General features: G+C 43.2%; 5 protein-coding genes across 5 annotated transcripts; 2 read left to right on the plus strand and 3 right to left on the minus strand.

Annotated features, from left to right (window-relative positions):
- Window positions 1-737: 737 nt before the first annotated feature.
- Window positions 738-3,431, plus strand: PCYB_061690 (kelch domain-containing protein; the record flags this gene model as incomplete). The annotated part of the gene is made up of 2 exons (XM_004221336.1): window positions 738-1,137; window positions 1,171-3,431. 2 exons carry the CDS (start codon window positions 738-740, stop codon window positions 3,429-3,431), a joined length of 2,661 nt encoding a protein of 886 aa, XP_004221384.1.
- Window positions 3,432-4,386: 955 nt separating this feature from the next.
- PCYB_061700 (phospholipid scramblase 1) lies at window positions 4,387-5,022 on the minus strand (the record flags this gene model as incomplete). The annotated part of the gene is made up of 1 exon (XM_004221337.1): window positions 4,387-5,022. A coding segment is annotated over exon 1 (612 nt), but the record flags the coding sequence as incomplete, so codon positions are not given.
- Window positions 5,023-8,883: 3,861 nt separating this feature from the next.
- Window positions 8,884-11,607, plus strand: PCYB_061710 (4-hydroxy-3-methylbut-2-en-1-yl diphosphate synthase; the record flags this gene model as incomplete). Its single annotated transcript, XM_004221338.1, has 3 exons — window positions 8,884-8,958; window positions 9,017-9,055; window positions 9,925-11,607. 3 exons carry the CDS (start codon window positions 8,884-8,886, stop codon window positions 11,605-11,607), a joined length of 1,797 nt encoding a protein of 598 aa, XP_004221386.1.
- A 487-nt stretch (window positions 11,608-12,094) lies between these two features.
- On the minus strand, window positions 12,095-13,461 carry PCYB_061720 (hypothetical protein; the record flags this gene model as incomplete). Its single annotated transcript, XM_004221339.1, has 5 exons — window positions 13,270-13,461; window positions 13,031-13,224; window positions 12,684-12,753; window positions 12,385-12,488; window positions 12,095-12,190 (listed from the first exon to the last, which is right to left on the minus strand). Exons 2-5 carry the CDS (start codon window positions 13,115-13,117, stop codon window positions 12,095-12,097), a joined length of 357 nt encoding a protein of 118 aa, XP_004221387.1. The 5' UTR covers window positions 13,118-13,224; window positions 13,270-13,461.
- Window positions 13,462-14,553: 1,092 nt separating this feature from the next.
- On the minus strand, window positions 14,554-16,020 carry PCYB_061730 (hypothetical protein; the record flags this gene model as incomplete). Its single annotated transcript, XM_004221340.1, has 2 exons — window positions 14,554-14,614; window positions 14,645-16,020. 2 exons carry the CDS (start codon window positions 16,018-16,020, stop codon window positions 14,554-14,556), a joined length of 1,437 nt encoding a protein of 478 aa, XP_004221388.1.
- Between the last annotated feature and the right edge of the window lie 266 nt (window positions 16,021-16,286).

Here is a 16,286-nt window from a genome sequence, read left to right on the forward strand (position 1 = left end):
TTTTTTTACGAGTAATGCGATGTGGGTAAGATAACATCGTTTGGTGAAAGGGCAAAATGCGAAGAATGAAAAAATGGGAGAGCGCTAAAAAAAAAGGAAAACGGCATGCTCAACAAGTTGGCACGCCTCATTTGTTGCTTTGTTGCCGTATTAATCCACTCGGCTTTGCCACCCAAATAAACATACAAAAAAAAAAAGAAAAAAAAAATTACAATTTACAGAAAAGTTCATATTTATGATCCCCTACTTCCATTTTTCGAGAAGGAAAAATCCCCTGGGGGAAAGTAAAATGGCGGCAGAATCAAAAGCAAGCGAAAAAATGGAAGATAAGAAAACGCACCTATATTTGTGCCACCCGGGATTAGCAAAAACCCCACAGGGCGAAGGCCACGACCGATCCGCCCTGCGCCGCACGAAAATTCCAAACGAAGTGGGCACTTTTACGAGGAAGCAAAAAATGGAATCATTTTTTCGACGAGCGTGAACCCCACCGCGTAAATGCGCATAACTGCGCACAATTGCGTAGCAGGATGACAAACCGAACAAGCATTTTCAAAATTTCGCGTGACACTGAAAGGAAGTCACAAGAGAGGGAGGTTCATCAATCCACATGTACGCAATTTTTAAGTACATGTAGAATAAGAAGAGGTACATGGATTAGCTCGATGCAGCTGCCCCACCCACCCACGCAAATGTGATCTGATGAAGGCAGGAAAAAAAACACGCGCATTGACAAAATGGGGAAGAAAAACAAAAAGAGCAAAGAAAAACAAGAAAAGATAAAACTCAAAAAAGAAAAGCAAAAGTTGAAGTCCTTGAAAACGAAGAAAAAAAACGACAACAGTGGCAACCATGACGTGTTGAGTGACGCAGATTTTGAAACCATATGCTTGTATTACGAAAATTTAAATAAAAAAGATAAGTATGGACATATAAATGTGAACACGACAAGCAACAACACATTTGTGGAGTGCGAAAAACCCAGCCCCAGGTCCAACTGCTCCGTCACGTTTATTAACGAAGAGGAGTTCCTCCTATTCGGTGGAGAGTACAATAATAACCACGAACTGGTGGCTTACAACGACTTGTTCAAGTACAATGTAGTGAAAGATAAGTGGAAGTATTATTTCACAACAGGTAAGAAACCCAAACCGAGATGTTCACACCAAGCGGTTTATTTCAATAAAAAGTTGTATATCTTTGGGGGAGAACTATGCACGAACACACAATTTTTTCACTACAACGATTTCTGGTCTTTTGATATAAAAAATAACACCTTTGAAGAAATAGAATGCAAAAACAAAAGAGACGAGAAGCCCTCCCCAAGGAGTGGGCATCGAATGATTTTATGGAAAAGCTCCATAATTATGTTTGGAGGCTTTTTCGATAATGGAAAGTCAGTAGAATACTTTAGCGACCTATACATGTACGTAATCAGCAGTAACAAATGGGTAAACCTAACCAGCATATATGTGGACTGCCTGTTTAGGAGATTAACCCAGGAAGATGGAGCCAACACTGGAAACTCGCTAAGCACAACGAAAAATGAAAAAAAGAAAAAGGGAGATAAAACAATATCACAAAATGTGAAGAACGCCTTTTTTAAAAACTTTGATTTAGATTCCTATATGCCATCTAAAAGATCCAGCGTTAGTCTATTCACCGACATGAAATTTCAAAGAGTCTATATATATGGAGGGTATGCTCAGATAAAAAACACTTCGAGGAATGCCATCGGGGCCTACTACAATGACTTGTGGGTTGTAAATATAAGCTACACTGGGGAAGATAACATCCAGGTCAATTTTAAAAAACTGAAAAAAAGTATCTTTCAACCATCCAAGAGAATTGGGTTCAGCACATGTATTTACAAAAACTCGCTAATTTTATTTGGGGGTGTTTTTGACAAGGTGGAGAATAATAACACGAACAAGGCGACAACGCAGACACAGAGTAGCACCTCCACCGGGCTTAACAATACTACCGGTAAGGTTTCCTCCTTGGAGGAATCACTCAACATACAGTCCATTTTCTTTAACGATTTATACTCGTTTGACATGAATAAGGAGCACTGGTCCTACCTCAGCTTGAAGGGAAACAGCGATGTCAGAGAGATCAACCGAAACGGAAAGGAAAATAAAAAAAAACGAAACGGAGAACTCAACCCGGATTCCCCCTCCGGCGGCAGCAGCAGTAAGCAGCTTCTACCGGGGGACCAAGACCCTTTAAGCAAAAGTACAGAAGGCCGATTCGGCGCCTCCAAGGATTCCGCGTCGGATGGCTACGATTCCAGTCGCTTCACCGACGGAGACAATAATGACGACGAGTACTACTCCAACTTGTTTGTCTATTTTGACGAAAATGGAAATAAAAAAACGATCAAGATTGACCAGGAAAACGAGGAAAGCAGAAGTGGTAACGAATCGCACAACGAGAAAAAGGAATTTCACGAGAAGTCCCCAAATGGAAACTCCCATGCGCCAAACGTGAATAAAGAAAAGGGCACCTGGACAAACCAAGTAATCGACTCGCACTCGGTGTTTATGCAGTGCGAGCAGTCGGCACACGCGGGCCTCGCTAACGTCGTGGGCGATTCGAAAAGGGGAAAAAAGGGGTTCGAAAAATGCTGCATTCCAAATGGCGATCATGATGACCATCATAATGGGGGCCACCCCCCTGAGGGAAGAGACGCACCAGGAGAGTGCGCGGGGCAGGAGGACCACTCCGCAGTGCACGACCTTTCCGCGACGAACGACCCTTCCGCGGCGCACGACCCTTCCGCGGTACACGACCTAACCGACTCGGACTCCGACTCTGACACCAACGAGGCAGACAAAAAAACCAAGTTCGTAATAAACGGCGTGGAGCCCATCGGCAGAATCAACAGCCACATATTCGTAACGAACAAAACGTTGCACCTACTTGGTGGTATGTATGAATACAAAAATAACGAAATAATGTTAAGTGATCACTGGAAAATTAACATTTTCAAAAGAGAAAAATGGGAACTAGTACATAAAGGAAATCTAGATGACATTTATGTGGAAGAAACTGATTCGAGCTCTTCCCTCTCGATAGACGATGAAGATAAGGACGAAAAGGAAATAGAAAATTTGATCATTTCTGATAAAATAAAAAAAATGGAAAATAAAATAAAGGCCCAAAGTGGAGGATTCATTTTTGATGCCAATGAAAATTTAAATGAATTCTTCCTCAGAACAAAAGAGCACTGGTTGAAAGAGCTAAATGTGGATGAAGAAAATAAAAGAAGTAGAAAAGACGCTTTCGTTCTGTGTGAGCAGAAATACCAAGTGCTGAAAAAGTACCATAGGAAAATTCACAAGTATAGGGAATTGCTTTTGGCTGAAGAGTGCGGATCGAGCATGACTGAGGGGAGCTCCAGCGACCTGGGCGAGGAATCCTCTAGTTAGTGAAGCGCTTGTTTTGCAGGTCTGCAGTTAGTTAAGCGGCTTGTTTTACAGGTGTAACACCCGATCAGTGGCAGCGGCTTGTTTTACAGGTGTAACACCCGATCAGTGGCAGCGGCGCCACGATACCCACACCACATAGTCGTCTTGATGTCAACTCTAGGAATTTTCTTCCCTATAAATCGTGTGCGCGTTTTACGTTTTTCTTTTTTTTTGTTCTGTTTCGGTTCACGCTGCGCAATGCACAATGCGTACTGCCTTATGACCGCATGACTGCATGGCTGCGCCCCCTCCCCTCGTTACTTCACCAATTAACGCTTTAATTTTAGCAAATGCTGCGTTTTCATCAATTAGGGTTACACTCTTGATGCACATTAAAAATGTGGGCTGAGAAAGTACCCACACACAAACACGCGCACGTATACGTGCATACGTATAATAAAAAGTAAAACGATTCGAATTAAAGAAATAAAAAGAAACGACGTGCCTTCCCATGTGTTTAGAAGTATAGGGATGCGGGCCGTCTACAGCCCCCAAACAGGTTAGCCACCCTCGTAGCAATGATTAACGTTTTTCGTTTAAGAAAAAAAAAGAGGGGAAAACCCCAAATGGCAAACGCGAAAGAAACGAAGAGGCAGCTGAAGTCGAAGAAGCCGACGCTGAGCGTACCTTTGGACGCATTCCCCGCTTTGGATGTATCCTCTAGCCCCGAGGGCACTCCGACGGGAAAATCCCTTCTCGACTGAGATCATTCATTGTTAACAGCGCGCACAAAAAAAAAGAAGAAAAGAAGGGGCAAACATATTCCTTCTGCGTTACAAGTTCGGTTTGTAAAACGGTTGTTGTTGTTGCTGCTGTTGTTATTGCTGTCGTTGTTGTTGTTGGTGGTGGTGGGTAGTTTAGCTTTTTTTAAAATGGCTCTCGTCATGGAGTTGCCCCTATTTTTCTTCCCCCGCCTCACTTCCTGTCGTAGTATATATAGTCCATAAAGAGCGAAAAGGCCAAGAGCATCATCTTCCACTCGGGGTTCTTCACCTCTTCAAAGTTGAGCGTATAGTTGTCGATGTCCCGTTTTACAAATTTCAAGAAGGGAACTTCCTTCTGCAAATGAGCGACCTTCTCATTTGTTTTTGCATCTCGCAAAAAAAAATTGCTAAATTTAAAAGGACCACATGGACAGGGAAATAAAATACTAAGCTGGCAACAGGTGTCATCCATGTATATAATCTTCCTCATAGCAGAATCATATAAATCAAATTTATATGAGCAACAACTGAAGGGAGCTTTTATTGTCCCTATTAGCTCCTTATTATTATTGTTTGAAAATTCATACATTTTAATCGTTGGTCTATTTAAGCACAACATGGTACACGAACAGTCCTTCTCGACCATAATGTCAGGCCGACTTAATTCCTTTCCATAGGTCAATATTTTCATATTTATGGGAATACACATTTTGGGAAAACAGTTCCTATTGCAGCAGTCTGAACTTTCGATGGCTGTGAATTTAAGCAGTTCGGTGGATGCGTCCAGCACTAAGTACCTATTGTTAAAGTCTAATTTCAGTCCCATGGCAAAATCAGCTAGAAATTCTCTGTCATCAAATTGTTGCTTGATTCTGCAACTTTTCAAGGGGGCCAGGATGCTCTTCCAGTCATTCGTGAACATTTGCATTTGCTGCTGGGGCGGGCCCATGGGGTATTGGTGCTGGTAGTTGTGCATATTTGGGTATGGGTAGTTGTAATTCGGGTTGGGCACGTTAGGGTGCGGCGCATTGGCGCCGTGGTTGTGCGCAAATTGGTTGTGCCCGTGTTGGTTATTCGCATACTGGTTATTCGCATGTTGGTTATTCGCATACTGGTTATTCGCATGTTGGCTATTCGCATACTGGTTATTCGCATGTTGGCTATTCGCATACTGGCTATTCGCATACTGGCTATTTCCACCCTGACTGTTGGCACCCTGACTGCCGGTATGTGGCTTGTTTCCCCCAGTTTCCACTACACTTGACGCGTAAACGGCATTCTTAATAGGAACATTCATGAACTGGTTATTCATCGTGACTTCCAAATTGCGATGGTTTACAAGTTTCTGTTGGTAAATGTTGCCTCCGCAGGTTTAGTCCCTGTACTTTTTTTCTCTCCACTTTCGTGCGATTTTAAAAAAAATTTTTTCAAAAGAGTTGCAACTGTTGTGCATGCGTGTAATTTTTCAAATACTCAACTGTCATAAATTATGATTAGCCTTTTACGCGTTACTTTCCTGTTTTTTTGTACCCCCTTTTGGGAAAAAATATGTTGACATGCAAATAGTTAAGCCTCTTCGGGAAAGACTTTTTCTTCCGCAAAAAAGTGGGCAGCTGATGTACGTACGTTGAAATGCGGAAAAAGAGGAAAAAAAATCAACGGGTGAGTATTTTTTAAGCAAAAAATGCAACTCCCTTGTTACGCAGAAGATGCATGGGGTTAATTACAACAATGCATTTCTGGTTGGTTGTCTGAACAGTGCCACGGCTGGGGGGGGACATAAGCGCAGACCTTCTTTCTTAATGCGTTGTTTTTCCTTTTTTAAAAAAAAAAAAGGGACTTACTCGAAATGGTTTATTCACAAATATGAGGAAGGCAAAACGATTTTCGAAAGCGTCACCTACGTACGTACACATATCCAAGTAAAATAAACAGTTGTAATGTTTCCCAAGAAAGACGTGTTTTTTAAGCGCGCGTGTTGTGATGGGATTCAATAAATTACGCATGTCTGGCTGTTCACATTAAAGGAAAAAAAAAAAAAAAAAAAAAAAAAAAAGGCGCACTTCATGCACACATATAGCTGTTTTTTTTTTTTTTTTTTTTTTTTTTAAATTTGCTTGAACAGACAGGCATTTTTTCACAGCTAGTTTCATTTATACCACTCCACCGCTAAAACCCAAATGAAGTGAAACAAAACAATGGATAAATTTTCCTCTTCGCGTAATTTTTCCTCTTGGAGGAATTTGTTCACCAATGGGATATTATAGACAATTGTGATGTAGAGCGGCGGACTGCACATAGGAGGGGCGTAAAAATGCGTATACGGCTCCGGATTTGCGCGCGTTCCCACGTCCACACGAACAGCTCAACCTCGCTTAAACTCAAAATATTCACACCAGCGCATTTAAAAAGGGAAGAAGAACACCTCTGCAAAATTGTGTCTATTCCAGGAAACCACTATCATTTATTTGACCCCCTTTTGAGACGTGTTTCGCTTTTTACAAAACTTATGTCTTGTTTTAGAAGGTGTGATGTATTCCCCCGGCGGAAGCTTGTATTCGTCCATGTGCTTCCGGCTCACACAGTGCTTCCCCTCCTTTTAATTGAAAAAAGAGAAAACAAACTGTTTTAACTCCTACATTTGGAAAATTGTATATTTGTGCTGTTTCTTCCACTGATGAAGTTAAATTATGCACTTTGGTTCCCCCACCAGTTTGTGAAACAGTGAGGAAGTACGTTGCAAAAGCTGTACAGGTGCGAGCTAAGCTTCGTGAAAGACAGAAGAGGCACCACTGCTTGGGTTGATAACTTACACACATGGTCTCTCTTTAACGGGAATTTTTAATCTTTATTAAAAGGGAAAACAAAAAAATTAAAAATTTTGCGTCGTAGAAATGTAACAAACGTATAGTTAAAAATGTGTGGAAGAATGAGAAATTTTTTTTCCTCTCTTTTTTCAGATGAAACGTTTTTTTTTTTTTTTTTTTCCTCTTTTTTGTTTGAAGAAATATTAATAAAATATATACACATACTTGAAACTAGCATGGGGTTGGGGGGAAAGTGCACTTCCCCTTTTTGACTTCACAACAGTCGGAGCAAAGCTTTTAATTTTTTCACATTTTCCTTTTAATACTCAGGGCAATGTGTGCCCCATACGCTGTGCACACACAGGCGCGTTTTTTTTCGAGTTTACATTTATTTAAGCGTTGAAATGTTGTTAGCTGTGTTGGCATATTTTGAGGAGACCATATTATGAGGGCATCCTTTTGGCATGCATCCCTACCGGTTTGTGTTTTTCTTGTAAGATGTGTGTAACATAGAAGGGGAGGAAGGATGTCTACTCTCCTGTTAAGCGTAAGTTCGATTCGGTAAAAAAAGGAACATTTCATACTTGTAAATTTTTTATAATTTTTTTTTGGGGGGGATTCACTAGTTTATTCGCTTCAGAAGAAAAGAGAAGCAACGCTTTGTTTACTTGCTAATAATATGAGGCACGAAAAAAAAAACAAAAAAATCGGCTATCCCCGAAATGACCAAAATGATGGCACATGATGTGCGTAGTAATGCATGTAGGGTTAAAAAAAAAAATTAACGCAAGCGAAGGAGTAAAAACTGAGAAGAAGTGGCGCGACAACTGGGGAGCGTTGTCAGATGCGCCTTCTTGCCCCTTTGGCGACAGTGTTGGTGGAGAAACATTTGGCACGCCGCTTAAGGCCCTCACACATTTCAAGAACGTTTATGCATCAGGGGTGTGCCTTAGTATGCACTTATACATTAATGCATGGGTGCATCTACACATAGCTGAGAAAATTGCCACCGTTCCACCTTCTTCGCCGCTTGTAAAATTACACACAAAAAGAAATTGTCACATTTTAGAGGAGTCTTCCGAGCATCACACTGGGGTAACTTACCCACAAAGCAGATAACTGCATAGGCAGCAGCAATCTACAATGCCAAGATAAGTAACTAACTTCACAAAGTAGCATTCCTAATTTTTAAGTGAGTCCCACAAAAAAATTCACCTACTTTGGTATACTTATCCTCACCTTTTTCGCTAACCGTTCGGATCGTATGACTACATACTTCTCACATATCCCCATTTCGATGCTTCCCGATTTGAGTCCTACCGTGTATCGCCCAAATGCTTTCCAGTAGTTCATTTTTTTTTTGTAAAAACTTAAAATAAAGGGTAACCAATGTTAGGTGTGCATATAAACAATTATTGCACAGCTTGACGAAAGGGCAAACTTGTTAAAGTAAAAAAAAAAAAAAAAAAAATCGAAAAAATGTCATTTGGTAGATTTTACAAATGGGTTGGAACATTCGGTCAAGGTATGGCAATTTCTTTTTAAAAATGAGGGGGGGGGTCCCCAAGAAGGTGCCTTTCGCTATATTCCTAAAAGCGATTCTGCAAAAGGGGGAAAAAAAAAAAAAGAGAAAAAACAATTCGCGCGAAAGGAGAAGCGAACCTACTCTCATTTTGAGGGGAAACACAAATTAGGAGCGCTATAATAGTAATAATACTAACAGATTGGCAGAATCGGTGATGATATGGTAAAGGTAAGATAACGGAAGATACGGTGAGATGCAATGTGGGGAACCTTTTCCCATAGAGTAGATTCTCGAAATAAAGGACAAGCAGTTAGGTAACCCCTTTCGGGGGAAAAAAACAAAATTTATAGAAGCAAAAAAAAAGAAAAAAAAAAAAAATGCGCAGAAATGTGCCTGGCGGTTGGAGCAGTGGCTGGTCAAAGAAGGGAGCACCTCCTTGGCAGAAGAACAAGGTATTTATCTACCTGTGGAAGGACCCCCTTTTTTTATTTTCTTTTTTTTCCCAGTTAGGTCGCCATTAAAGTTGTTTCTCGTTGTTCGCAGATGCCGGTGGGGGTGTACACAAGCAGTCATGCGGAGGTACACAGGAAGATACGTGTGACACATGTACTGCCTGCTTAGACATACATAACGTGCCCCCACGTGAATGTCCCGCTCCCCATAAAATGCGTCACGCAAAAAAGCTACTCCTTTTCATGGTAGCCCTCTGTTCTTGCGTCAAAATAAAAAAAAAAGTGCCCATCAAAGGGCTTCCCATTAATAACATATTCACAAAGGCTAGCAAACGAGACAAGCAAAATGTTTACCTGTTTCTGCTGGGCACCACCCCGAAGAAGAGTCACAATAAAATCTTCTCATCGGAAGAGAAGAAGAAGAAAAAGAAGATGAAAAAAATAAAATCAATTAATTCCTTATCGGATGAGGATAAATATAACCTCATCAGAGACATAAAGAAATACTGTGAGTGCACAAAAAGGTACAGGAGGCTACCCACTAGGGAAGTGACCATTGGCAACATAAAAATCGGAGGCAATAACAAAATAGCCATTCAAACCATGACTAGCTGCGACACGAGAAATGTAGATGAATGCGTTAATCAAATTAAAAAATGCAAAGAGCTGGGGGCAGATTTAATCAGATTGACAGTCCAAGGGGTCCAGGAAGCAGAGGCCAGTTATCGTATTAAAGAAAAATTGCTAGCTCAAAATATTACCATTCCGCTCGTTGCAGACATACATTTTAATCCCAAAATTTCTCTAATGGCAGCGGATGTATTTGATAAAATCCGTGTGAACCCAGGGAACTACGTAGATGGAAGGAAAAAATGGATCGACAAAGTGTACAAAACGAGGGAAGAATTCGATCAAGGGAAACTATTTATCCAGGAAAAGTTCGTTCCCTTGATTGAAAAGTGTAAGAGGTTGAATAGAGCCATACGGATAGGTACAAATCACGGCTCTCTATCTTCTAGAGTGCTCTCATACTACGGGGATACCCCCTTAGGCATGGTCGAATCAGCGTTCGAATTTTCAGATTTGTGTATACAGAACAACTTTTTCAATGTGGTCTTTTCCATGAAGGCTTCCAACGCGTATATAATGATACAGTCATACAGGCTACTCGTGGCTAGGCAATATGAAAGGATGGCCAACGGCTTGCTATTCCCCTTGCACCTCGGCGTTACTGAAGCAGGGTTTGGGGATAATGGAAGAATAAAATCCTACTTGGGGATAGGTTCGCTACTGTACGACGGGATAGGAGACACCATCAGAATTTCGTTAACTGAGGACCCTTGGGAAGAATTAACTCCATGCAAAACGTTGATTAAAAATTTAAAAAAAAGAATCTTTTATGATGACCATGAGGGGGGCGAAACAGATGGTCGGATTTCTCCCCCAGGGGATACTTCCCCCACATTGCTCACTTTCGAGGAGCACTTTCGAAATTTTAATAAAATGACAAAAAGGAGAGTCGAAAAGAGGGAAGACGTGATGCATGCAGAGTGCACCATCGGAAACGTAGTCACTGAGAAGGAGCTGGAAGACTCACTGCAAATTTTCAAAGACTTGAATTTAGAGCTCGATCAAAATGGAAACCTCAAAAAGGGTGTTAAATCCACCGATATTCTTGTTATCCCCAAATTGGGGGTGCTAAGCGGCAGGTCTTGGGCGACCCTGGGGAAATTGGCAGAGGCGGGCGTGCACATGCTGGCGGAGTACGATGAGGGGGACGTGGCCATGCTAAGTGGGAACACCAATGAGAGTGGATATACTCACGGGATGGGCCAAGTTTCCCGGAACACCCTATTTTATCTCGACCTGAACCGTGTGCAGACCATCCTGCAGAAGAATGAGGGGAAAATCCCACTACACAGCTCCGCAAAGGGGTACGTACTAGTGGTGAACGGGAAGGAAGACACGAATCTAATTGAACAGGTTTTTAACCAAATAAAAGGGAAAAACCCACCTCCCCTATTCTTCTTACTCAAATCAGACACTATACACGAACATGTCATAGCTACCAGACGGTTCAACGAAATTGTGAACTCGCTAAATATAGATCTGCCTTATGTGCACTATGCTAATGTTAACTCGACCAACTATGACGACATGCTAGTCGATTCAACACTCTACGTAGGCACTTGTCTAATCGATTTAATGGGAGATGGACTGATAATAAATGTCACGAATGGGCATATAAAACGGAACGGATACCTTAAAGAGGAGGGAGTTCCCTCTCGAGTTGCACTAAACTCATTTCTCACTTTGAACATTTTACAGGACACACGTGCTCGTCTATTCAAAACGGATTATATTGCATGCCCCTCTTGTGGTCGAACCCTTTTTAACATACAAGAAACAACAAAAAGGATTATGGAGCTGACTGGTCATTTGAAGGGAGTTAAAATTGCCGTCATGGGATGCATTGTCAACGGCATTGGTGAAATGGCGGATGCACATTTTGGTTATGTTGGAAGTGCCCCCAAAAAAATCGACTTGTATTATGGGAAAGAACTCGTCGAGAGAAACATCCCTGAGGAGGACGCCTGTGACAAACTTGTAGAGCTCATTAAGAAGCACAACATGTGGCAGGACCCGTAGGCTTATGGGGGTGGTTCCCATACGTCCATCTATGGAGTCATCGCGGGTGGTGTCAACAACACTTTCTCAGAGCTTCTTGCCCCCCACTGAATTCCTTTTTTGTTAATATTACGCGGTGCGCATGTATGGGGGTTGCATACGTATCGCCGTGCATATGTATTATCGCTGTGCTGTGGGGACCCTGCCTTGCGGCGACCCGATTTTTTGAAAAGTTCCCCATCAGGAGAGTGTATCCCCAAGGGGGGCACGGAGCCAACCGCCAACTTGCAGTACTTCTACCTTTTGCAAAATTGAAAATTTTTTTAAATATGTCTTTGTGTTTATTATTGGTGGAAGGATAGCAATGTGATGATGCGGCCGTAGAGTCACACTACCACATCGCTGTGCATCGCTACACCGTTGAAAGATAAAAAAGGGGCACGCAAAGCGACGCCGTTCGCGAGGTGCATCACCAAGACCAGCGCTCCTTTCCGTGTGCGCCACCCTCCTACGGGTGAAACAACCAGGTGGTCATAATTCCAAATGAAAAAAGCGCAACGTATGTAAAGACGGCAGCTTTCGGGACGTTTTTATTCGCTCGGACCTTGGAAGTGGGAAAAAAAAAAACGGGTCGGTAAAAATGGGGAAAGAACAAAATCCGAGGCGCATACTGCCTCGCAAAGGAAAGGCAACTTGTACCCTCTCCACTTCTTCCATAATAGGTACAAGGTACATACGGTAAGACACGCACCCCGGGCGGGGGAGTAACTCATCCCTCTACTCCCCTTCGGCGCTTACCCATAAATCCGAAAAATCGTAATGCGGAAGGTGTGTGCTCTGCCTGCAACCACTCAGAAGTCTGTATCCACTTGTCTGGGGGATGTACATGATGGGTTTCCTTCCTTCGCGAAAATGATAAAAAAAAAGAAAAAGCAGCGAAACAATGAAGGGTCACCACGATGTGTCCAATATGTGTGCAACTTTCTTGTGGACATAAGGACATACACAAGCGACGTTGCTTTTGAAAGGTTCTCAACTGTCCACAGAAAAATGCCTAATATATTGGCACTTCCGCCACACGGACGCATCATTTTTACCACTCCCTTTGTGGGTTCCATCACACCACGGTTGATTTTTGCTCGTCCCGCAGGCACAGTACCAGTAAACCTACGTTTTGTTAAAAAAAATAAAATAAAATAATATGAACATTCGCAATCTTTTAACGCACTCTTTTTACGTTGCGCCAGCATGCCGGTTCTCAATCCACTTCCACGTGAGGCCAACCTTTCCACGCATACGAACTCACGCACATACGCACGCACCCACATACAAACTCACGCACATGCGCACACAACCACACGCACAATGATGGCGTGCTTTCTCAATTAGGCTAAACTTCGGGGTGGGCCCTTTTTTTTAACCCCCCCTGTGCGACTTGTCATACCTTTTGCTTCTCCACTTTGACGAGGTACGGATCAAGGGAGTCCGTTTTGGGGGCTGGGTCATGAGGCCACCACTGTGCCCAACTCATTTTCCCTCCTTTGTAATGTGGCAATCAGATTGGATACTTCGCAAGCGGCCGTGAAGCACGTTGGGGGGAAGCCGTGTAGGGGAGAAGCCGGTGTGCGCTTCCTTCGCCTGTATAGTTTGCGATATGGAATTCGCGAAATCAGTGGGAATATCCCTATTGCACAGGTAACTGGTGTAGTGACGGTTTAACACTGCTTCGCCTTACCGCGCACTGCTGCTCTTGTGAAGTTTCCCCCCTTTGTGGGAAAAGTTCTTTTCGCTTCAGCAAATCTGCGTTTCGCTTGGCGCGCAGGAATAAACCGCATGTATCTCTACGCGTTTGTGGGATATTTTGGGGGAGCATTTTGCTACGCATTTTATGGAGCATTTTTTTTTTAAAGCATTTTACTACGCATTTTGCTAGGCATTTTTTTGCTTTTTTTTTTCCCATTTGAGTTCCCATCCTCCGTCAGTGCAGCATTTCCGTGAGCGCCGATTCCTTTGCGCAACGCGCGAGAGGGGCGACGCGCGCGCACGATACACATGGTGCAGTTGGCGTAGTGGCGACATGACGCACGACGCACATATGTAATTACTTACATTCAGTGATGACTGACCCGTGTCGAACAAGCAGGCCAACCGTTTATTTCCTTCCAAACTGTGCGGGCACGTTTTTTGACCGAGAATTAGCCTTTTCCCCGCGAGTCACTTATCCCCAATTGGGGTTCCATCCCTTTCCTACCCGTTCCATCGCCTTGGTCCCACTGCTCGCTGCCCGTTCTCTTGGCGAGAGGGAACAGAACGAACGGGAGAGCAAACAAACGGGTGAACAAAAAACGGGTGAACAAAAAACGGGAGAACAAACAAACGGAGCAACCTTTTGTGCCACCCTCTCATGTTCCAGGTGACTTTTAATTTTGCTGTTACACAAAGGAAATACTTGTGGGCTGCCAAAACATTATGGCGTAGTTGCTTACGGCCGATAACTTGGCGGCCGAGGTGTATGTACAAACACAGGATAGTCTGAACGAATTAAAAAATCAAAAGAGTACAGCCCCTCGCCCCAGACACTCCGGAACGTGTTAGTACGCGTCCAGGCCATCAGAACGGGGGGTGGGGGGCGCAAGGAAATGGAAAAGGCGGAAAAAAAAAGTGACGAAAAAGCGGCAAACAAAATGACAAGAATGTGGCAAAAAAGAGGCATAAAAGCGACAAAAAATGACGCAAAAGTGATACGAAAAAATACACAAGGGGAGGGGGGCAGTACGGAGAGAACATCAAAAGGCGAAGTTCCATGGATAACGAACACGCACAGTGTACATGCCGCGAAAAAAGGAAGCTCCCAGTGTGTGTTTGGGGGGGGGCCTTCAATCGAGTGAAGTGAATGAAAAGGGAGGGACCATAAGCCAGGGCCACTCCGAAAACGGCGGGGCAAGCTGCGGTGAAAACTTCGCGGTGTTAACGCTTCAGAGCCCCCGTTGTTTCCAACGACTGGCATTCAGTAAGGCCCTTCATCGAGCTAAGGGTAAAGAAGAAGGATATGATACACGCAAAGAACAAAACGAAAAAGCCCTTGAAAAGAAATTTCTTGTAAGTCCTATACGATTTAAGGTACTGTATCCCTATTTTTCTTAGGTGAGGATTATTATATAAAATGAGCCGGGCGTTCTCATCACATATGCACTTCATTTCCCTCAGAAAAGGATAGTTATCGAAAAACTGAAACTTCTCTTTTTTTCTGTTCTTATAAAGGTTATCAAAAAAATTCATAAGTCCGTATGACAAGACAAAGAAGGATCCCATGAGTAGACCCGATGCGAAGTCGAACGCATTTGAGAAGTACGACGAGCAGTAGAAATTTTTGTAGCGCCGCTTCCTCTTCCATAGATTGTACAACGGATAGGTAAACATCAGGGAGACGGTAAAGAAATACTTGAGAAAAAACAGAAAGGCGCTCTTCTTGTTTGCATACAGCTTTGCGCACATAAAGAAGCACTGAATTTTTTCTCTTGAATGGTTTGGGGTGTTGGGTGGAAAGACCAAGCTGTTAACAAAAGATTCGCACAGGGGGATGTTGCTGTCTGTGTTTTCACAGGGTGGTCTGCCATTGATCCCCGTCCTTTGCATGTTCGTGGTTAAGTGCTCCCCGGAGGTGTTTTTTCCAGCATTTCCGTTCTGGTGGTCGATGTTGTTTCCAACACTGTCACTATTCGCATAGCCTATATGGATGAACTCCGCGTGACCGTCTCTCTTCCCCGTGTCCATTTTACTCGCGTCTGCAAAATGTTCGGCAACTGCCTGGCTGTTCACTGTCTTGTTGTTCACTTTTTGGTTCTTCACTACTTGGTTCTTCGTCGTCCGGTCGCCCACTTCCTGCTGGTCTATATTATCATCATCGAAACTACCGCGTGCGGTGTTCATACTAGAGTCCCTTTCATTTCCCTTTTCGCTTACCCCCGCATCGTCGCCCTCTTTATTGGAGAGAGAATTCCCCTTTTTACTCTCCTCCATATTATCACCCGGCTGTTGGTGCAGCTGCTGATACGTTAGATGATACGGATGCTGTGTGCACTCATCCATGCATGTCTCATTTTTCATGGCAAGATTATATATCCAGTTTATGATCATTTTGTTAAATTTGAAGGGGACAATCAGCAAGATGAACACAATCCCCTGCATAAAATGACCCCCACTTTCGAATGACCTAAACAGTGTTTTTTCCTTGTGTTCCAGTTTTCCGTCCATTACCAATTTGAAAATTAATATGGGAAAGATTAATATGTGCACCACCAGGAGTGCTACTTCCCAGGTCAAGTGCATGTTAGCGCACGTCCGATTCTTACTCCAGCAGAATTGGCACTCAAACCTGTTCCTCTGCTTGTGTTTTTTACTAAACAGGGTTTGCTTCGCGTTGTCCTCCTCCATTGTAAGGCCAGGCTTCTCCCACGCTACTTCCATGCTGCTATCGGGATTAGGATGTAGTTGCGCACATCCCTGCATACTCCCACTCAACTCTGCTGGCGGGCATATATGATTCATAGCCCCATCTACAGGTAGAAGTGACGTATCGGACGATCTTAACGGGGACAGGGGGGGAGAGGAAGGAAGCCTCAAACATACGTTGAAAAAGAATGCATTCAGACGGAGAGCCGCCTTATGTTTGCGCGAAAAGGGGAGGGAGAAAACGGAAA

This window comes from Plasmodium cynomolgi, chromosome 6 (genome assembly GCF_000321355.1).
Source record: "Plasmodium cynomolgi strain B DNA, chromosome 6, whole genome shotgun sequence".
Lineage (NCBI taxonomy): Eukaryota > Apicomplexa > Aconoidasida > Haemosporida > Plasmodiidae > Plasmodium > Plasmodium cynomolgi.